Source organism: Trichosurus vulpecula, chromosome 1, assembly GCF_011100635.1.
Source record: "Trichosurus vulpecula isolate mTriVul1 chromosome 1, mTriVul1.pri, whole genome shotgun sequence".
Lineage (NCBI taxonomy): Eukaryota > Metazoa > Chordata > Mammalia > Diprotodontia > Phalangeridae > Trichosurus > Trichosurus vulpecula.
Window position 1 is genome coordinate 381,139,479 of NC_050573.1, and position 23,856 is coordinate 381,163,334.

Sequence of the window (23,856 nt, forward strand, 5' to 3'; positions counted from 1 at the left end):
GTGGCCAGGGAAGGGGGTGTGCATGAAATATCACAAAGGACAAAAATCATGTCTATGAATGTTTGTAGCCCACACAGGAGTGCTGAGTATCTCAGAAGGTAAGAGGGTTGGAGATTTAGTTGAAAGCTAGTCGCTGATTATAATATAAAGAACTATTTGGGCTAATCTAAAAAGTGTTTAGAGGATAATTGAATATTGAGTAGAAATACAGGAGGGCTGGACTTGGCATCAAGAAAGATCTTTGCTCAAATTCTGCTTAGCCTCTCTGAGTCTCAGTTTCTTCATTTGCAAAGTGAAGTAAATGGACTAAATGATCTCCAAAGTCTCTTCTCTACCTCTGAATCTATGAACTTATGTTTCCAGGAGCCCCAAGAGGAGAGTGTATCTAAAACACCATTCCCTAAACTAATCCTAGACATTATTTGAACAGGAGTTTTACACAGTTCCGTAGAGATCAGGATAGGGACTGCGCCTGGGACTTCATTGGTATCCTGCAAAAAGAAACTCCTATTACTTGAGGGCAGCACCTTTTCTCTAGTTGCTAATCCTAGACAGTTGACTACAGCCCTGAAAGGTTAAGTTACTTACCCAGGGACACAGCTAGTATGTCAGAGACATGTCATATATTAAATATGACATTAAATCACAAACATAAACATAATTAAATCATATACATCAAAATATATTATATTCATTAATTTTTTTTGTTTGTTTAAAATAGGCTTATTTTCTCTGTTTTGTTCCAAAACTTCCCAAGACACCATTTATCCTAGAGCATTCCATAACCCAGCTTCTCCACATTAACATTTATGGGGTCTAGTTGGGATATTTCAAGCCCCAAAGCAACTTAGTTTGAGAAATATTGGTCTAAAATAAAAGGTCATAAATATGAATCTAGAAAACATAGGAAGACTCATAACAACAAATTCAGAGCATATAAAACAATAACCAAGAGGGAGAGACAGCTAGGTGGTGCAGTAGATATGAGGAAGGCTCCGCCTTCCTGAGTTCAAATCTGACCTCATTCACTAGCTGTCTGACCCTGGGCAAGCCATTTAACCTTGTTTGCTTCAGTTTCCTCATCTGTAAAATGAGCTGAAGAGGAAATGTCAAACTACTTGAGTATCCAAAAAAACCCCAAATGGAGTCACAAAGAGTCGGACATGACTAAGACACAACAGCCAAGAGAACAGTTGTAGTTGTTGTGCTGTAGTATTTGTCCTTCATTCCCAAAGAGGACCATGTAATCAGGAAAATGATGACATGACTTGCAGTTGACTTTGATTTGAGTGAGGGAGGACTGTGCAAGGTCACCAGCCTCACTTTCTCCTCCAGAGCCATCTGGGTGCAGTGGCCTGAAAGTCACCAGAACGACTGGAGATGGCCTAGGATGCATTAGGAGACCCTGGCCCTTTCAGGCTAAGATCTTTTCAGGTTCTTACTTTGAGTGAGGTAACCCAAGAGAACAGTATACACAATGACTATTCTCGTAAATGGAAATAACAGCAAAAGGCAACCAAACTCAGCTTTAGTACCATTACCAATCTCCATCTTGTAAAACAAATTATCTAAAACAAATAGAATCATAAAACTAGAGCTGGAAGGGACCTTCGAGACCATCTACTCCAACAACCTTATTTGACAAATTGAAAAGGCTGACGCCCAGAGAATTAAGTGATCTGCCTCAGGACAAACAGTGAGTGGCAGAGCTGGGCTCCTGACTCCAAAAGCAGTCCACCCTGTACCAGAGAGCCCCCTACTCTCAGGAGAGAAGTTCAAGGCCTTGGGTGCCCAATGTTGCATGTGCCATCAGGTACAGGGGCTGTTTCAGTTTCATTGAATAGTTCTTCTTAGTAGTTACAGAGAAAGACAGGTATATTCGAGTATGATTGTGGTTTAAGAAAGCAAAAAGGGCCCTGGAGTCAGGAGGACCTGAGTTCAAATCTGGCCTCAGACACTTGACACATGTACTAGCTGTGTGACCTTGGGCAAGTCACTTAATCCCAATTGCCCTGCCAAAAAAAAAAAGGCAAAAAAAAAAAAAGAAAGCAAAAAGGAATCCAATAAAACTTTTCAAAGGAATAAATGACCTGGTGTGGTGGTGCATGCCTATAACACCTCCTACTGGGGAGTCTGAGGCTGGAAGATTGCATGAGCTCAGTAGCCCTGAGCCACAGTAAGCTAAGCGGATCAGGTGTCCGTGCTAAGTTCATCATTGATACGTTGAGCCCCCAGGATCAGGGGACTATCAGAGACAAACAGGTCAGAGTTGCCATGCCAGTAGTAGTAGGATAGGGCCCATTATTAGCTCCTGAACTTTGAGCCTGGGCAAGATAGACCAGTTTTCAAGAAAGAGAAAGGATGAATGAATGAACCAGGAGATGAGTTGTACACCTTAAGGGCATTGTCCTCTGAGGGATAGTGGCCCTGTTCTGTGGCTGAAATTAACTTTTCCTTCTGCTACCAGGGACTTTTATGTTCATGCACTTTGCTGTGCTCCCCCTTTTTTATTTAAGATTTTTTTTTCCTACATTATTTTCCAAGGGCCCATTCAATGGCCTCCATATGGACATTTGCTTCATTTCTTCTCTCTCTCTCTCTCTCACATACACACACATACACACAAACACTCACACACACACAGATACACACACCCTCATTTTTTTTAATTTTTCATCCCTCCCTTCTTCTCTCCCCACTTCCTCCTTCACCAAGGTGAGTGATGACCTGTCTCCTGTCTCTGCAGAAAGATTTCACCATGCGGGAGGAGCTACAACGCCAAGACGTGGAGCGCTGGTTGGGATTCATCACCTTCCTCTGTGAGGTGTTTGGTACCATGCGCAGCAGCACTGGGGAACCATTCCGTGTCCTTGTCTGTCCCATCTACACCTGCCTCAGGGAGGTAAGAGATACTGAACCATCCTGTCCCTCAGTCCCATCCTTCAGGTGTCCAAGTGACCAATCATAGTGGTCATCCCTGAAACTCCCCATTCTTCTCTTTCCGTGTGTGTGTGTGTGTGTGTATCTTCAGAATATGTGATCAGGGAGGTTGTGGTATTGCCGTATATGGTTCTTTGGGAAGAAAAGGGTTGGAAACTATTATGCTGGAGTGGTCTTTTCATCTGTAAATTGAGGGATGGCTTCTGAGGTCCCTTCCAACAGAGCAACAACAAGATTTATGATGATGAACTCTATTATACTCTGACACTGAGATGAACCAAGTGGCCTCTTGAGTTCCCATCCAATCCTGCACAGAGCTCTTAATTTCTAGGCAGCATTATCTAGCGGAAAGCACACTGATGTTAGAGAAAGAACATCTCAATTTCAGCTCCAGCTCTGACACTTTGCTGTGTGGCCGTACTTAATCTCTTCCTGTTTAACCACCCTCGTTGTAAGACAGACTGGCATTCATATTACCACCCTCACAGGATGATGGTGAGAAAAGCATTTTCTGAATTTTAAAATGTTACATAAATTTGAGTTTTTATCATCATTATGATGATCACATATCATTCTCAAAAATGTCATAAAGATGAGAAAGTGGGCATATGATTCAGCCATTATTGGTGTTTTCTTGATCACCTTTTTTGAATAATAAAATCATTTATAGTTTTAATTTTTTTTGTATCTTGCTTTCCCTGATATAGATATTTCAAATGGCTCTTAACGTGAACGGCCATGGTTTTCTCTAGGAACTGTTTCTTTAGTATATCTGTGGTCTGGTCCACCTGCTGTTCCTGACTTTATCTTTGTTTATTTAAACTTCCTCATATAGCACATCAGGGATCTATTCAGTGGCCCTCTGATTCTTAAGCAAGGCATAAAGTAAGATGTGTGCCCACCAAAGGCGTTCTCCACTGTGATAGAGGATATCCTGGACAAGGTCCACATGGAAAGAAGGATTCCCTAGCTGGTGATGTTCTCTAAATGTTCCCATTTGCAAGTGGTTTTATGCTGTTTTCATCAAACCCCAAAACATGACAGGGCCTTCTCAATGAGTTCTGTGATTACCCAAAAACAATCGGTTGAATAGTCTTTACATATATTGGGCCCAGAATTATTAAGGAGGATTAAAGCAAACTGGGTTGCGTTTGGAAAGTTGTGCGATGCCTTAGACAATTCCAAGGTACTTCCCAGAACAAATACTCACCTTTTTAAACAATATGTTGCTATATAGCAAACCTTGGAACATAATTACCTTTGAAGAATCAAAATGATCAGTGACCCAAAAGGCAGTGGAGAGATTTAGGATGGTTATAATCTATAGCATATTTCCACCAACAAACTAGACTTCACTCTCCCTTCATAGACACCTTATACTTTCCCCTCTCTGGATTTGTGTGTGTCTTAAGCATGGAATGCCCTTCCTACCTATTTCTGCCTGTTGAAATCCTGAGCGTATTTTAATGACCAGTGAAGTCCTATCGTGTAGCTAGGTGGCACAGTGAATAGAGTTCCAAGCCTGGAGTCAAGGAAAGAAGACAAATTCATAAAGCAATAAATTAATATAAGGCTGTGTACAACAAAGAGCTAGATGATGCAACACGGCTAATTGAAGAATGAGATGGTATAAAAGACCTCCGTTCAAATCCAGCTTCAGACATTACTAGCAGTGTGACCCTGGGCAAATCACTTAACCTGTTTGCCCCAGTTTCCTCATCTGTAAAATGAGCTGGAGAAGGAAATGGCAAATCACTCCAGTATCTCCACCAAGAAAACCCCAAATGGGGTCATGAAGAGTCAGACATGACTAAAACAACTGAACAACAACCTTCTGTTGGTCCTCATCTGGCACAAATTCTGACTTTTACTTGTGCTGTCTTCTGAATACTCTCCTATTTACTAAATTTGCTAACATGTGGCACCCAGAATTTTATACCATCTTGTTCTTGAATTAGCCATGTTGCATTATCTAGCTCTTTATTGTATATAGCCTTATATTAATTTATTTTTTCATGAATTTGTCTTCTTTCCCTGACTATATCACTCATTCCTTATGGGTGTGGCCCATATCTCATTCAGTGGGAATGCCCTGAGGAGCAAGGGTCTAGGAAGCTAGCTCTATGGGGCTTTGGACTTGAACTGGGTGGGACTAATGCCATGTAGGAAATGAGTCTTGAGCTGAACCTCCCTTCCTTCTTTGGGGAATTAGCCTTGGAAGATCACTATGGTCCTGTTGCCCCTTCCTCTGATTGGTGAGTTCTTCTCAAAGCCTAGAATGATTGATTCTCTAGAAGTCTGGATAGGCGGGGTCTCAGAACTAAAGTCCTTTGCTATGTCCCTTTGCCTGGGATATCATCCATGTACTGGTCTGTATAGAGGATCCCTGGCATCTATAGCAGCCATACATCTTTATTGCCTGGACACACCCTGCTTCTTGGGTTCAGGGAACTCATGAGGATGAACTGAGTTGGGAAGCAGGGAGTCCAGAAGGTTTGACAGCTCCAGCCTCTCCTGCTTCTGCCTGACTCTGAATTCACCTTGGCAGTTCTGCTACAATGAACTTTTTCATTCTGAACACATAAGAGTCAGCACACCTTATCAGAAAGAATCAACTGGCAGTCTGATGATATGAGTTCAAATTTCAACTAATAAATGTCTGAGGCCAGATTTGAACTCACAAAGACAAGTCTTCCTGACTCCAGGTCCAGCTCTCTATCCTCTGAGCCACCTAACTGTCCTTTGAGGGAAGGATTTGAGGATATTAACCCTGGAGAATACCTGTGGAAACAGGAAAGCTGTCTTCAGTTATTGGAAGGACTGTCACATGGAAGAGGGATTGTTTCACTTATCCCCAGAGGGCAGAACCAATAGCACTTCTGGTGGTAGTTGCAGAGACAAATTGAGATTACTGGTAAAGAAAAACTCACTAATGATTAGAGCTGTCAAAAGGTGAAATGGATGGCCTCAGAGTATGGAGGGTTCCATCCTCACTGGAATTCTTTAAGCATGGGATGGGTGACTGCCTGTTGCATCTATTATAGAGGGGCTTCTCTGTCAGGTATGAATTGAAGTAGATGGCATCTGAAGTCCCCTCTCTGCATCTGGACTTCTGTGATTCTGAGGGAGGCATATTGGGTAGCTGGAAGACACCTACGTTGAAGTCCAAATTGGAGAGGGCTTTCGATGCTGAGCCTATGTATTCAGACTTAATATAGGAGGCAGTAGGGAGCCATCCATGAGTCAGTTTGCAGAGCAGAAGGTGGATCACACAAGCAGAGAGGAAACAGGTTCAAGGTTTATCTCACTGAGACATTGCCATTTTTCCTCCAAACTCCAAATGATGAGCCCTGGCTGTGTCTCCCCTGAGTTTCCTTTTTATGTCTCTGTCCGTAGTCTGCAGGAAGAAATGACAGGTGGCTTTCCTGTGATGAGACCCAGCTGAGGGGATGAAAGAGCCCCTATCAGCTGCTCAAGGATATGGTCCCTAGCACTGCATCTTCCCAGCCAGCCTGTTTATTCCAAGTGATGTGAAATCAGGTAGGACTGTCCCAGTCCTCCCAAATTTGGGTCACGATGAGTGATGGGATCATCTCTGGTAATGAAAAGAGACTTGTGTTGATCCATTCTTGGCAGGAGCCAAAAGTCTGGGCTTCAGGGACACTGCCCAGCCACTAAGCTGGAAAATGAAGCTTACCTTGGAGTTCTCAGCAAGGGGGATGGGGGCAAGGGCTGTTCGTGACTGAGTTGTGCCTATATTTGTTTTGGAAGATTTTCCCCTTTGGGGGGAGTGGGGCAGTGGAACAGGATCTGTTTTGGTTTTAATTATGTTGGTAACAACAGAAAGAAAGAAAAAACATAGAACAGCATCTAAGATGAGAAATTGAAGCAAGTCCCCTCAGTGAGGGGAGAAACTGAGGCAAGGTAAATAACACTATAAGAAAGTTTGGTAGATAGGGGCATCAGAAGATGTGGGTTAGAATCCTCACGCCTCATTTATTTAATTGTGCCATCTTCCGGTCTCTGGAGCCTCGGTTTCTGTATCTGGAACATGGCGATGAGAGTGAGGGTGGAGAAGGGAATGGGAAGAGGATGGACTAAATGATCTCTTAGGCTCCTTCTAGCTCTGAATAATTTGCTTTGGGACTCTGGTCAGTTAGCTCATTCCTAGCAGTGACCCTGGAGTGGTTTCAGCCTGCAGCGGCTGTATCAATTGCTGAGACCTGCTGGTTTAAACTGCTCCTAAAATGGATTTTGCCATGTTCCCTGAGGGATACTTCTGCTGATACTCTCACATAGCCAAATCTCACTAAATCAAACTATTTGAGAAGAAAATCTGAGTCTGTGATAACTGAATGATAAACTTCCAGTGTTTTATAGCTGGAAGGGCCTTTAGAGAAGTCCTAATTCAACCCCCATTTTATAGATAAACTGAGACCCAGATAGGTTAGTTCACTCGTCCAAGGTCCTCTATCTAGTTAGTGGCAAAGCTGAGACCAGAACCCATGTCTCCTAATTCTCAGACCAGTACTCTTTTTGCTAGGCTTTGGAGAAAATACAGTCCAATTTCTGACCTAGAGACAAATGATTTACGAAGTTTTATAAACCCGGGGTCCTGCTTTAGTGAATAAATAAGAACCGCTTGTAACTATTTGCCCATCCATTATTTGAAAATACAAAGAGGTACTGCTAAAGTGGTTTTTAAAGTATTTGAAAATGATTGGCTGTCTTAAGGAGACTAAAAGCAAGCCTCCCAGCAACCAGATTCACGCTATTCATTTGCTTGGCAAATTCTTTCTTCATCCAGAGCACAAAGGTCAACCTCAGATGGACAGAGCCTAACTCTCATGAATTCTAAATGAGTCGGGTCTGAATTCAGGGTCATCTCTCAATCTGGACCTGGGCCCCCCAGGGCCAGCCTTCTAGTTCTCATCTAGTCTCACACACCCTGCTCTTCATGGATGACCCTGCCTACTTCTTTTCCTCTCCTTACTCAGGATTGCATTATTCTTTCGTATTACTTCTTCTGGGAGGCTCCGTTAGAACTTGGACAGACCACTTCTCCCCTTTCCCCATTCTTGAGCACATTTGTTGGAAATCTGATGGGCCAGGGAAGAGTTGAAGTGTCTTTGCCCTTTCTCTCCCCCTCCCCCTTCTCTGCTCTTTCAATCACCCTCTCATTTTCCTTTACCTCTCCACCCAATTTTTCCTTTTCCTCTCACCTTCTATGCCCATTTCTCTCTTCTCTCTGTTCCTCTTCTCCTAACCTATCTGTCCTCAAAATCTCTCTTCCTCTACCTCCTTCAAAGTTTTGGCAACCACAACCAAAGGTCAAGGACAGAGTGAATAAATGGAAGGGTACTGAGGAATTCTGCTTTATGTCAGAAACATCTCTCCTTTTTGTACACACCACCCCTTCCCCAGTGGAACCTTTCTTTAAACATTTCTTCTCTCACCTCCTGTCCTCCCCTCTGTCTCCTATCCTCTCTTCTCATCTTCTCTCCTCTCTTTTTCTCTCATATTTTCTTCTCCCTTCTTCTTGTCTATTTTATTCTGCTCTCATGTCCTGTACTCTCTTCTCCTCACCTCTCTTCTCCTCTTCTCTTCCATTCTCTCCTCTCCTCTCCTCTTTCTTCCTCTCCTTTCCTCTCCTCTCCTGCCCCTTCCTCTCCTCTTATCTCCTGTCCTCTCTCTGCTTTCCTCTCCTCTCCTCTTTTTTCCTCTCCTCTTCTCTTCCATCCTGTCCTCTCTTCTCCTGCCCCTTCCTCTCCTCTTCTCTTTCCAGAAAGTCCATTAGCATCTCCATCCTTAGTCAGGCTCTCAAGATAAGGCGTGTGGTGGAACAGTCCCATTGTGGGTGGGAATGGGGGCCCCGCCTAAGGAGGACTGGGTGGGCTCATCAGAAAACAGTGAATGCTTCTGGCTAATGAGAAGGATAACACAGAGGTCAGTCAGGCAGAATCTCTCAGGAAGGGAAATTGCTCCTTGCAACAAAGAGGGAGCCACATTTTTTTTTCCCTTTGGCTTGAGCTCAGTCCAATTGCCGACATTGTTTTGGCTCTAGGGGAAATCTGACCTTGGGAAAGGGTAAAATGAAGTGGGTGTGGGTGGGGATCCTCTGGTATTTCGCTGGGCAGAAAGATGAGTCAGGAACATATTTTAGATGGACTTTTCCCGGGATGCTTTTGCATTCTTAGGACTCTTTCTCTTTATGCTCCCTGTTGTCATATGGCTCCTCTTTCTCAGAGACAGGGGACCAGGACAGCATTTACCTTCCCACCTTCAGTCCAGCCAATGCCACCTTTAGTTTTGAGATGGAGACACTGAGGCATTGGTATCCTGAGAGATTTCCCCCAAAGCAGAAATTGAGCCAGACAAAGTCTGACTCTCCCACCCTCTTACCTCTTCCTTGCCAGACCACACTTCCTCCCTAAAGGACTAAAGAAGATCCCGTGGGGCTGCTCTTTTGCCAACTTGGAATCTACTACTCCAAGGCTTTTGTTGCTTATGAAATGACTAACAAAAACATGGAAAGTCAAGGTGGTATTGGGTCAGAGGTCTCCCAATGGCTATTTGACTTCTTTGCCTACAGAATAAAGTCTCAATTCCTGCCTCACATTCAAGGCCCCTTCTTTATTGGGGTCCACAGATAGATTTCAGAAGGTTCACGAGATGGAATAGGGGGTAAGTTAGATTAACTGAAATTTAGCATTGCCTTCAATTATGAATTTCTAAAAACCCAAAACTTTACCCTAGGTTTCACCACACTCTCAAAGTGTTCCATGGCACAAATACAAACAAGAAGGCTAAGTACCCATGACAAAGGCTAACCTACCTTTCACCTCTTGCTCCTGCTCATCTTTTACTAATCACCGATAGCTCTTCCCTTCTTCCCCTTTCACATTCCAGCCTGCAAGCCTTGGTTGGCATCACTCTCCCGAGTAGTGTCCTCACCTTCCTGTCTACCCATCCCACCTGTTCCTTCTAAAGCAGGTCCTTTAGGAAGCCTCCTTTGACTACTCCAGTGCTCAGTAATCTTTTCCTCTAAACTCCTATAATCACTTTTTTTTTTTCAGTATAAGTCATCTGTCATTTAATCATCTCTTTGTATGGGAATCGTAACAGCTATAGTACCCACTGCACAGGGTTGCCGTCAACTAAAATATGATGTACGTAAAGAACTTTGCAAACTTTAAAGTACTAAGTAGCTGGCAATCACTAGTGTTATTTTGAACCCTTTATTTCATTTTGTTTTCATTTTAACTTTTTATTACCATGTATCGCCTTTATGCCTTGTCTGCCTAAGACTTAACCTCTTCAGGAGAGGGACCAAGGTTCCTTCGATCCCCCTTACAAACATCACCAAGGATAGGATTATTGTATTGGAAAAGAAGTTTAATGTTATTATTTTGTTGAAAAACCTCATTATGCAGTCAAAAGATGAATAAAGAAGCACGAGATGGAGTCCCTGCTTTCAAAGAACTTACAGTCTAATTGGGAATACAAGAGGAAACTCAGAAATAATGGGGAACAGTGCCTGAGAAATGAACATCTAGATTGTGTGATAGAGACTCTAAGTTTTTACGAGAAGTTAGAGAAGAGAAAGATAAGTGTAGGTTGAGATAGTAAATGCTTCGTGGAGGAGATGAGATGCTACGTTAGGCCTTGAAGGATGGACTGAAATAGGAAAAGTGGGAAAGAGAGGAGAGCATTGCAGGAGAGGGAAACAGTGTAAGTACAGGTACAAAGGAGATGACTGTGGTTCATCTGTGGGATAGCCAGAAGACTGGCCTGACTAGAACAGAAAGGGGGAAATTGGTAGGCATAAAATTACATAGGGCCTTCAAAGCCAGGAAAAGGAATTTCAGTTTGATACAGTGAGAAGTAGGAAGCCAGTGGAGGTGAAAGATGCTACATCCTATTACCTTTGTCAGATGAGAATAATCATCACAGCCTGAACTACGTGTGCACATGGGCCAGACATCGGTCAACCAGGAAGTTTTGGGGGCTCCTTGAGTTATCTTGGCCCTGCCTTGTGGAGCTTGTGTGAAACAAGTGGGTTAATTTGAAATGGGGGATTTGAGTGCCCAGAAGCAGAAAGAAGAGGGGCAGCTAGGGGGCTCAGTGAACAGATAGGTGGCACATCTTCCTGAATTCAAATTCTATTTCGTGTGTGACCCTGAGCAAGTTACTTAGCCCTGTTTGCCTCAGTTTCCTCAACTGTAAAATGAGCTGGAGAAGGAAATGGCAACCATTCCAGTATCTTTGCCAAGAAAACCCCAGATGAGGTCACCAAGAGTGAACGGACTGAAACTAAACAACAACAGAAGCAGAAAGAAGAGAGAACCAAACCCCTAAGAAAAAGGTGATTGGGATGTGGAGTGGGAAGGGGAAGAACCCTGGCCTTAACACTGGTCTCCTCTCCACTCTCACCCCCTTGACCTTGAGAAAGTTGGAGGATCTGGACATTTCATCCACAACCTTAACAACATCTCTTGAACAGCTAATAGCAGTATCTACATCAGGAACCAAGGACAGACTGGACAGAATGAAGAAGGGAAGAATCAAGGCTGTACAAGGACTCCAGCGGGAAAACTACACTGTCCTGAGGGAACATCTTGAAGTCTCTAGCAAATGCACTTCTAGGAGCTGTAGGTTTCCTCCTTTGCCACATATACCCAAAACCTGAGGTTGCTTTCTTCTGGACTCTCTATGTATTTGTGGGAGAATGTCACAGATTTGGGGGTATTGTTTTATAAACCACCATGGTAAATAATAATTTCAAAAAGTTAACTAAGTCTAGCAGACTAATTGATATCAACCAATTATCAGGAGAGGAAACATACCCATGGGGACTCAGACATCTCCAGCCATCAGTGCTATCCCAGAACGCTGAAAGGAGATGTAGCAGCTGCTCTCCAGGGATGCCGGCTTCCAGTGCCAGCACCAGTTGGGAGAGTCTGTCCAGAGCATGTGCTACAAAGGTTTCTGAACAGGGCAGTGCCCATAGTGAAAGTGGTACTTTGGAAGATTAGCCCAGCAGTAATACTCAGCATGTATCTGAGAAGAGACTGAAGGCAGGGGAGCTAGCTAGGAGGTTGTTATAGTCATTAAGGCATGGAGGAAGAGGACCTATTCCTTTTCTGCCAGACCAGAAACCAGCCATTTAAAGAAATTTGTCATCTCTCATGTGTTAGGTGAGAGTGAGGGCAGAGAGCTGGACCAAACAGAATCAAGACTTAAGAAGAATGGACTGATTGTTCATAAAGAGAGGCAAGACACTGCTCATTACACACCCTCTTCATTGCACTCCCACTCATTGCACACCCAGATTGAGTCTTCAGTGTGAGCAAAGACCTGTGGTCCATTCTCTGCTATAAAAGGGTTTAGACTCCAATAAGGTGCACACATCAAGTGTGCATTAGAATTACAGGGCTAATTAACGTGAAAAACAAGTGTCTCATTATGGACCCCCAAACATTACAGTTAAAATGCTGTTGTTGTCATTGGAAATACCTTTCCCTCACCTTTAAGTCAAGGGACATTTTCAGAATAGTAATGATGATGCTATACCTTCATTTCCTCTTCCTTCCAGTCTTTTCCTGAATATTAGCAAAGCTTGTATCAACACAGAACATTGGCTCCCAGGGAACAAAATCCAGTTCTTTATACACTTCCCTCCCCCACCTACCCAAATAGGGAACACTTTATAAGTGATTGATCAGTCAGTGAATCACCACCACCACCAAACTAAAAGAAATATGCTATATAACCTTATAGATATGGACCAATTCAGACTAAGACCAGGCCAAATCAAGGGGAATTCTGAGTTATGGAACTTTGTTTTAAAGAAATGACAGTTTATCACTATTTTAAGTATATTGGGTAATCCAACTAACTACTAATTGTTTCCAAATAGAGGTCCTGTGGGTCCTGTTCTATTAAGCTAAGCCTCATCTGTAAGTAGTAGCATCTAATTGCCTTTTTTGGTTTTTGAATGGATTCAGAGTATCCTCAAAGTGGGTACTCCAGTGATGTAGATTTCAGCCCACCTCATGCTATCAAAACCCAGGTGATACTTGCCAATATCCTGCCATAAATTTTTCCGTAGAGAATCTATCCAGTGTGCTTCAGGCCTTCCTTTTGGTATTTTAGCATGTTGTATATACCAGTGAAATAGCTGGGCTGTTCATCTATTTTCCCTCGCTCTCTCTAACCACATGTCCTTGATGTCATTCCCTCATGTTACATCTTGCATACAAGTCAGCTTTGACAGCATCTTCCAGAATGCTTATATCCACTATATGTCTCTGCATTGTAATTTTAGATCACCCAGAGTTTGGGTCCTTTGAATGCTGAAATGCTTGTTTTATTCCATAAATTAAAAACAAAATTTTAAAAAATAATCTATGCTTTCCTGCCGTAAAGTATCATTGAGAGAACATTGGTACTAAAGAAATGGATTTTCGTATCAGGGAAAGACTCGTAATAGTTAAAAGCTCTGCATAATTTCCCAAATGTAATCCAGCCTGCCTTCCCACTTCCTACTATTCAAATTTGGGTTTGCTTATTGTCTCCTTGGAATATCCCTTCAATATATATGTGCTAATATACTGTATCGGTGCCCATCCAGCTTCATGTCATGGTGTTGACAATGGGGACTCTTCTTCCACTCAGCCTTTCCTGTGCTTAGCATTCCATCTCTACCTCAAATTCTTGCAACCCACCACTGTGCTTTTGTAGAAACTTGCCCCTCTCCCTGGAATGTACTTCCCAATTAGTGTTAGCTCCTTCCAGGAATTACCTTGTATTTATTTATGTACACATTATATCTCCCATTAGAGTATAAACTCCTCAAGGGCAGAAATTGTTTTATTTTTGCCTTTGTGTCCCCAGCACCTAACATGGTACCTTGCAAAGAATAGGTATTTAATGAATGATGATTGAATTTAATCGCATCATTTAGTTGGATGGTTTAAAATGATCTCTTTTGAGTTGTCCTAGATCAAATTGAGGAGGCCTTGAAGATTTTTCTAGGGTACAATGCAAAGAGCAGAGGCTCATCCCAAAACAGGAGCATCTAGGAGTCCAAACTATCTATCAAGAATCCCTCTTCCATTTGGACTCTGCGCAGGTTCTCCTTCACAATGGTAGCTAACACTTTTGGTGAGCGTACATGTTCGTTTTTTTTTTTTTAGTGACCCCCTTGGTATTGATCAGAGCATCACCAAAGTGATCTCTCTGGTTTCATCTCTCGGGGAATCTTGTATGTTTTAACATATGAATGGGAGACACCTTGCTAGAGAAGAGCCTTCAAAGTACCATCGGTCACACTTCACTAAATCAGATGCTTTTCTTATGATTCCAAACAGCAATGTTGGATCTTTTATTCTTTACACCTTTCGACCATCCGTCTGTGTGACTGAAATGTGGCCTGCCGTGTCAGTCAACTAACTACAAAAGCCTGGCGGGACCCTTTTCATCTGGCAAATGTAGGGATTATGCTGGCGTTGATGATGAGAATAGATCACTGTAGACATGCTGACAGATCTCTTCCACTTTCCCATCTGTTTCTAGCTTTGGTTTAGTAGAAAGCACACTACACTTGGAGCTCTGGACTTGAAGCCCAGAGCCAGAGTCTGGGCTCTACTACTTAGCTGTATGACCTTGTGCAAGTTATTTATTCAATATCCTTGAGACTCAGTTTTTCTCATCTGTAAAAGGGTAGTAATGACACTTTTTGTGGACTCCCTACCTCACGGGGTTGTTTTGAGGAAAGTGCTCTAGAAGACCCTAAAGTGATTTATGAAAGTTCTTCTCTTCTTCTTCCTTTTCCTCCTTCCAGGTTCATCTCAAAATGCTCTTAAATAGGAATAGTGGCCAGTAAATGGCACATAAGGATCCCTGCTGGTCACATATTGACTTAGAAAACCACATATTAACATTATTTATGTTCAGTTGTATTTTATTTATTTTGTTAGCTATTTCCCAATTCCATTTTAATCTGGTTTGGGCTGTGCTCAGGAGTGGCCAGTGCATTTGACATCTTTGGTCTTAACCAAGCAGTCTTTAAGCCCTGGGAAGCAAGAGATTTGGGAAGTGTGGGGGCCAGAAGGTGGAGAGGAGCACAGGTGCTGCCATTCACAGTATAGTTCCCACCACAGCTGTCACTGATGTAGGAGCAGCTGACAAGGCTCCCCTTGTCAGTTGATTGTGCCAACATTTCCACCGTGGTATTTAGGAGTGACAAGAACTAGAGATGATGAATGTAGGGACCAGCCTTGGTAGTAAGAAAGCTTGACAGTTTTGGAGCATTCAGTGAGTCGGTGGGCATTGTGGTGAGAGGTGGAGAAAGGCCTGTAGAGAGAGAGGTAGACATTGGGAAGTACAGAAATGTTGGGATTGAGTTACTTTTCTTCATGTTATCATCATGGTGTGTGGTGCTCCAGAATGTCTGTTCTGGTATAGATTCATGGCTTCTACTGCTCCAGTATGCATGTACACAGCATATACTTGCATAGGGAAGCAAGTAATGATGAAGCATGAACTCAAGTCCCGTCTAGTACTGAATTTTTCTGATTTCCTGTAGCAAGAGGAAAGTGCTCCAGTCACTGAGCAGTATAAGAACAACCAGAGTTAACAGAGTGATTAGCATGCTTTTCTAGTTATTTCTCTCTTAGGTACCCACACACACACACACACAACGATTCGTTAAAACAGGTAAGCATAAACACTATGTGATGAAGTAGTCCTATGGAGGAAGTTTCTCTTCCCCCCCAAAAAAAATAATCTAAGATGAAAATTTCTTATGAATCCTTCACAGTTATTCCAATTTTAATCTTATGCAGAGACTTCAACTAGAATTTCCTTTGCAAATTTATCCTATTTTTGATAAGAATCAAAAGCCCTTTCTGAGGCTTGTTCCTATGTCTAGGGCTTCAGTCTAGCTTAGCGTCAAAAGCCCTCGTATTTCCTTGAGGCTGCTATTGTGGACTTGTCGGCTTAAAAATCATTTCTGGTGCTGTCTTCTTTCATAGCCTACTAATGTGAAGACTTCTTCTTTTTCCATGCAGCAAAAGCCAAAAGAAAAACGTTATACATACTTTACTGTAATGCTACTAGTCTGTATGAAACCTCTAACTGTTTTTTATCCAATGAGATGTTTCCCTGTAAACGTACCTTTTCAGGAAGAGAACTGAATTCTCCCCCTACCCTCACGCCCACCTTAACTTTTCAATTTCTTTATCTGGATCTGTTGCAAATGGATATTTTTAACAAATGGTCCTCTTAGCAACTGTTTTAACACAGGATTGAGATACTAGCTTCTGATTAAAAAAAAAAAAGAAAAAAAACTCGAAGTTACAAAAATATCCACTCATTATGCCAGAAACTGTTTTCTAAAAGGGCTAGTATTTGTTTCGGAACAGTCTGTTTTTAAATAACATTTAAACAGAAAACTTGAAGTTTCCAAACATTATTTAAAGAGGTTTCATAACATCTCTAGCTTTCTCAGTGACCAGGCAAAAAGCCCCATGCTTTGAAATATATCACATTGTGGGTAAAAATATGAGACAGAGAGAGATGGAGATGGACAGAGACTGAGACAGAGGGATAGGGTAATAGCAACAGAAAACAAGAAATATAAGAAATATGGGGTGTTCCATATTAAGGAAAAAATGCTTCAACATACATGTTTTTGCAAAGCTAAGCTGGTCCAAAAGTAAAACAGTACTCTCACCAGACAAATTCATATTTCTCTCTTTCTCTCCCTCCTTCTCTCTCTCTGTCTCACTCTTTCTCTCTGTCTCCCTCCTCCTCTCTCTCTCCCTCCCTGTCTCCCTCTCCCTCTCTCCCTTCCCTTCCCCCTCTCCCTCTCTCCTTCTCCCTCCCTTCTCCTCTCTATCTCTCTCTCAAGAACTGTTGAACTCTACTGAACTACAGTAACACAAACACCACAACAGATCTAGCTCTTGGTGAGCTCCCAGACCCCATCAGTCCCTTAATTACAGCGGGTGGTTTGTTTTCTTTATCTATTTCTTTTTATCTATTGCCTACTGAGAAATCAATAGCTAACATATTTAATGAAAAAGGACAAGCAGAACAGACATGAAGGGTAAGAGATAGATTTGTCCCAGCCTCTGAGGTTAAAAAAAAGAAAAGAAAAATATCTCTCCCCTTTGTCACCTTTTCACATGCAGGGACTTGGGGGAATGATTAGGAACCCTTGTATGGAATTTCCTTTCCCATCACTCCCCTCCCAGTGGTGGACAGGGGAAGGCAGGGATCTCATCAGCAGGATGGGGTGTTCCTCTGTGGGTGTCTCTTTTCCCCACCACCCACAGAGCCCCAGCCTTCAGTTTAGTATGAGGGCAGATTTAGCTTTCCCTTCCCCCATGCCCCTACCCCAGGCTTCCTCCTCCTCATTCCTCTTATCTCCTGGGGCCATACCATGTAATTTTGAAAAATATTCTAACTGGGTAATTAACGTCTGAACTTCAAGAGGCCACTGCCTTCTGCAGTACAGCCTTGGCGGTGGGTGGGAACTGGGGAAAGATTAAGAGGTGGAGAAGTAAGAGAGAGATCTCTCCAAACTGTCAGGTGGACTGAAGAGGAGAAAATTGTACCTTGTTAGAATAGGACGTGCACTATTTATATACACAGCTATATGTATGTTTTTAATCCTTAATATAAAAAGACCCAGAGATGCAGCTAAGAAACAGCCATGACAATATAATAGCAGGCCGATCCTGGAAGAGCCTAGAGATTACGCTCCCAGTACAAAAATACTCCAGGCTCTAGGCACCCTCCTATAATACAATGCAGGCTGTAGGTGTGGGTGAAGGAGGGAAGGGAGGTGGGAACATCTTGGCTTATTTAAGAGAAGCCAGGGAAAGGACAAGATTTGCCATCAATAACTTCAAAAAACCAGAGTCCCCACCATCACAGCCACACAACTGTTCAAAATCTATTTTCCCTGACCCTCCATCACCATCCTCCTCACTCATTATCACCAAGATAGGCTGAGTGATCTCATCTCTGGAAGGCCATCTTTCCTTCTTTCTCTCTATCTAAATCTCTCCTGATCTTCAGGACTTTTTACACACTAAAGAGGCTTCGCAGATTTCTCCAACTATGTGGATTTCTTTTTCCCTTCTCCAAATTTAGCATTTGGATGTATGAGATCATAGATCCCTGGAATGTCATCTAATCCAACTCACTCGTTTTACAGGTGAAGAAACTGAGCCCTGGGAAGGTTAATCGATGGTTCTCCTTTCTGTGTGTTGTTGTTGTTCAGTCTTGTTCAACTCTTTGTGACCCTGTGGACCATACTGGCCATGGAGTTTTCTTGGCAAAGCTACTGGAGTGGTTTCCCATTTCCTTCTCCAGTGGTTTAAGGCCAACAAAGGTTAAGTGACTTTCCCAGGTTCACACAACCAATATATGTCTGAGGTCACTGAACTCAGATCTTCCTGATTCCAGGCCACTGAGCCATCTAGCTATCTCTCTATTTGCTCTTATTCACACACACACACCACCCTACTCCCTTTGCATTGGCTGTGCTCCCTGTGTGGCATAGACTCCCTCCTCACTCCTACCTCTTAGAATCCGTGGTTTCCTCCAAGATTCCACTTAAGTACCACCCTTCCCGAATTTCAGCTTGTTAGTGCCCCCTTCCATGTTACCATTTACTAATTTTGAATATTTTGTGCATATACTTATAATATTAGACAGGTTGACTCCCTCATATAGAGCTCCTTGAAGGGAGGGATTGTTTCACTTTCATCTTTTTTATCCCAGCAAGGTGCTTGGCAGGCATACAGTAAGCACTTAGTAGATGCTTGTTGATGGATTAAATAGCCAGTTAGTGGAAGTTCTGTGTCAGCACTAGACAGAATGGGAGACCTGAGGCAGCTCTACATTCAGTCCGGTGGAAGGCTTCTCAGTGGGTTGTTGTAAAAATCCAGTGAGATTTCCTGCTTTTCAAACACAAGGCAAGGCTAGGGGATTATGAGGAAAGCTGGAAGGAGAGTAATGGGGCTATTGCCAAGGAGTGAAGGCAGAAGGGTCCCTGGAGACCTGCATAGTACAGGAGGGGCCTTTTGTGTAGGAAGGAATCTGGGTCTCAAAGTTGGTGACCCACCACCCCCAAACTCCTCCAGCTCAGGAACTGGCCTTCCTCACTTTGGTCCTTTCGGCTTTGTTCAAAGGCCCCTAAATTGGTCTCAAATAAAAATTACTTATTCAGTGCTGCCTCTTGGCCAGGCCACGCTGTTAAAAACCTGAAGTGTTATAGTAAGTAATTCAATAAAGGAAGAAATCAATGCGGGATTGAGTGAGTCAGGGAAGGCTTCCCAGGTGATGAAGATGTATTTGCTGAGCCTAGCTCCCCAGCGTGAATTGCAAGACTTGTGAAATTCAAATATACTTCCAGAAATACAAACACCCTGGCACCAACCTATGACCTTAATCAAGGCAGAAGTGAATGCTTAGACAAATTAGCTTTGGGAATAGAAGAGTAAATAGTTCATATGCTGACTAATTATCCTTCTCTATTGTTGTGGACATTCTTTAGACAAGCATTCTCATATTCTCTCATTCTCTGTCTTTCTCATTCTCTGTTTCATTGACTCTCTCCTCTCTTTCTCTTCTCTCATTCTCTTATATCCTCTCTCATCCTTTCATAGTCTTTCCCATTCTCTATTTCTTTCTCATCCATTGTCTCACTCTCTCTCTCATCCTCTCATATTCTTTCCTATTCTGTGTCTCTGTCTGTTTGTCTCTCTCTCTCTCTCTCTTTCACTCTCTCTCTCATTGGTCTAAACAAGACCCACATTCTACTGAGTTTGGAAAAGCTTTCTCAAGAGGTGAGCTGGGGATTGCATTCTAAGGGTGTGGAGATGAGGAAGGAGGATGTGGTTTGGGCAGTGGGAATTGAGAGGCTGCCCCAGGCTTGGAGACTGGCCATGGGAAGACTTGGAAGTAGGAGGGGGTCATACACTAAGGCAGCTTGCCTGGCTAGGACTGAAGGGGTGGGGCCAAAAGGAAGGTAATTGGATAAGGCCTGGCTTCCTGGGATAATATCTGTCCTACAAGTTGAGGTTTTCCTTGTAAAAGGCAATGAAGAGTCATTGTGTGGCCTGGAGAAAATGAACACCACAGGGGGAAAAAAGGCAGCTGGTCCATTGCATATGATTGACCTAAGTGACTTTAAACACTGCAGTTTGTTGTTTAGGAAAGGAAGACACGGAGAGGTTAAAAGGCCATGTGAGGTCCACCTCTGAGCCAGTGGGGGGATGAGGCCACCCCAGCCACACTCTTGAAAGAGACTTTGTCTTCTCCATCATTCTCTCCCTCTTTTTGTGTCATTTTTATCCTTCAGTGTTCCCTAACCCCTCTTCATCCCACCCCCATCTGGGCAGTCTTCTTTGGCTGTATCAACCTTCCCTTTCAAGGAGGAAATTGATTCGATGAACTCATTTACACTGAAGTGTTAGGGGCTTATTGGGTTGTTCTCAGTAACATTTAACATTTACATTTTTAAAAATGGATGAGTCGGAAGGAAATGCTTAGCCCAAGGACTTGAGTACCAGCACAGAAAGAACTTTTGATTAAGAATCAGAAAAAGTTCTCTCTAGTCCTGTCCCTGCTGCTGGATAGCTGTGTGACTGGGCAAGGTACCTTTACCTCCTCTGAGCCTCAATTTCCTCATATGTGTAACAAATAGGGTTGAACTGGATGGGCTTGGAGGTCCTTTTCAGCTCCAACAGTCCATAAAAATGTGGATATCTAAGAGCAGAATTTTAGACTTCATGCCAAGCAAGCAGGGGAGATGTCTATGGTTGGGTAGAGAGGCTTCCCATTACCCTTTCCATCAGAAGTGATCATTTACCTCCTCTAAGTCTGGCCCACATTAGGGAATTCCCCAGTCCCTGGCTGTCTCTAACCAGACAGCTCCTATTTACTTCCTGGGAAGGCAGCTCACCCCTTCACCTACAGCCTGGTCACATGCCCTCTCTAGAACTGACATTGTCAACTCCCTAAGCCTTCCTGTTTGTGTGTCAACTTTCCTGATTTCTTCAGAGTTTTCTCCCAAAGCCTGTCATAGAATCATTGAAAAGGAGAGCTTTATAAGAGACCTTAGATATCATTTCATAGGACACCGTCATTTCACAGACGAGGAAACTGAATCCCAGGGACCTGTCTACCGTCACATGTGTCTATATATCGAGGAGAGCCTTCTAGAACACAGCCCACTCAAATGAACTGTCTTTCTGTCTTTAACTGCTTTCAGAAATTTCACACCATCCACCCTCCTTGTCTCCCGTGGCTACGGTTGAGATCACAGGAAGTGATCTTTGTACACAGGAAATGTGTCCTCTCTACACATGAGGCTGATGCTGTTTCTTTGAGTCATTTTCTCAGGAGTGGAATTGAAACAAACTAAGCCAGCCACACTCTCTGCCTAGCCCTCTTGTGACCAATAGCATACTTTGCAAAATAACCGTCTGGGGAATAAAGTTCATATTAGTTAAGAGAGCAAAGTTAAATGGTCCCTCCCGCCAAGGACCAAGCCCACGACCTAGGTTTCATTGGCACTGTATACTAACGGAGTTAACCAGCCACACACTAACTCTTGATAAGAAATGTGCTTCTACGGTCTTTCCTCCAGGCACACATCCTGGAGCTATGAGGAAGGTTCCTACAGAGGCTTGGAATCATAAATCTAGAATTAGAATGATCTCACAGTCTATCTGGTCTAACACGTTCATTTGACGTATGAGAAAACTACAACATACAGAATGTAAATCACTCACCCAAATTCTTCTGGGTGGTGTCAGAGATCAGATTTGAACCTACATCCTCAGATTACCAAGTCAGTTTTCACTTTACTGTGCCCTACTGCTCCTATAGAAAAAAGAGTCAAAACTAGAAATATTGGCACCCGAGAAAGGATGCCCTCGGGTAGAGAGGATAGCCTGATGTTTGGGAGGAAGAGAGTTCAATTCAGCCTGCCATCTTTTGTTTCCTGTTGTTATTAATGGGTCTTGCCAACCAGGTGCTGAGCAACATGGTGCTGAAAGTACTCTTAGTGTTCCTGATAGCCTGACCCGGGCCAACCTCCCTAGGGCTTAAAGCTCTGGACTATAGCTCCTCATAAAATTCATATTTCTCTGCCTAGTGTTGAAGACCTTTCCCAGCTTGGTGCTACCCTAGCTTTCTAACTTTATCTCTTACTGCTACCTGACATACAAGCTACCTTTCAGCCACACTAGACAACTCTCTACCTCTTAAACACACACCACAGTGTCTCAGGATTCATAGCCTGTGTTCACGCTGTTCCGGGAATGCTGTTCCCCCTCCCTTGAGTTGTTGAATTTCTACCAGTTATGTAAATACCAATTCAAATGCCAGCTCCTCCAGGAAGTCTTCCTTCATTACCCTGATTGTTCACAGTCTCTTCACTCAAACCTCATTTAGCACTTTATTTCATATTTCTCTAATTAACTTATTGGGGCAGCTAGGTGGGCGCTGGGCCTGAAGTCAGGAAGACTCATTTCCCTGAGTTCAAATCCCGCCTCAGACACTTACTAGCTGTGTGACCCTGGGCAAGTCACTTAACCCTGTTTGCCTCAGTTTCCTCGTCTGTAAAATGAGCTAAGGAAGGGAATGCAAACCACTCCAGTATCTCTGCCGGGAAAACCCCAAACAGGATGACCGAGAGTCAGACACAACTGAACAATTACAACAATGAACTTATCGTGTGATGTTTTATATTATATTAATTCGTATTGATGTCTTATTTCCGTATTAAATGGTAAACTCTGTGGACACGGAAGGTATCTGATCTAAATCAGTCTCTATCCCAATGCACTATGTGCATGTGCTCTGTACACACAGTATGCACTTTATAAATATTTGATTCACTGCTACCTCCCTCTTAAGGCCAGTGCCTTCCCTCTTTTAATTATGTCCTGTTTCTTCTCTGTGTATCTTGTTTGTACATATATATTTGGTTGTTTTCTCCTCCGTTAGACTGTGAGCTGCTTGAAGGCAGGGACTGTCTTTTTCATTCCTAATGCTTAGCACAGTCCCTGGCACATGGTAGGTGCTTAATGAATGCTTGTTGACTAACTGACCTACCCTGTGACATTCAGATCACCCAGTCCGCTAGGTGAATTAACAACCAAGGGTGCTCATCTCTCTCTCTCTGTATGTGTGTGTGTGTGTATATATATGCACATATATACATATGTATATATGTGTGAATATATACATATATGTATATATATGTATGTGTGTATATATGTACATGTATACATATGTATATGGGTGTGAATATATATTTATATACATGTATGTGTATGTGTATATACATATACATATACATATACATATACATATACATATACATATACATAATGTGCCTCTGGTAGCTACCACAAAATGAATGATGTATGGTGCCTACATAGGGTAGCAGAAACCCAATGATGAGGCTTGTTTGGAGTGAATTTGACCAAGAAGATTCCCTTTCTTATAAGCTTTCATATTTGTATTAAAATAGCAATAATAATGATGATGATAGCTACCATTTATATGCCCTTTACTATGTGCCAGACACTATGCTAAAAGCTTTACAGTTATTGAACCTACACCACTTTTTACTTGAAATCAAGCTGAGGCAAGATATATGTAAAAATAAGCTCTCTTTTTATTTATGTCTACTGGAGATACATAAATTGGAGTTTCTAAGGAGAACTAAGCCCCTTAGTTTCCAAACTGAGCTGTTATCTAGCTCTGCTTATACAGACCTCTGCCTTCCTATCTTATCTCCCCCCACAGGCTATCTCCTGAGCTTCTTCATAATTACAGCCCACCTCTTCTGATGTCCCTCTTAAGATTTGTCCATAGATAAGT

General features: G+C 42.7%; 1 protein-coding gene across 5 annotated transcripts in view; it reads left to right on the plus strand.

The window, feature by feature from the left end:
- The window catches only part of CTIF (cap binding complex dependent translation initiation factor), a 495,423-nt gene that overhangs the window by 429,995 nt on the left and 41,572 nt on the right, over positions 1–23,856 (plus strand). For all 5 annotated transcript variants that reach the window (XM_036756570.1, XM_036756603.1, XM_036756578.1 and 2 more), the window contains one exon: positions 2,747–2,902. In XM_036756570.1, coding sequence (XP_036612465.1) covers positions 2,747–2,902 — 156 coding nt within the window. The remainder of the gene's footprint in view (positions 1–2,746; positions 2,903–23,856) is intronic.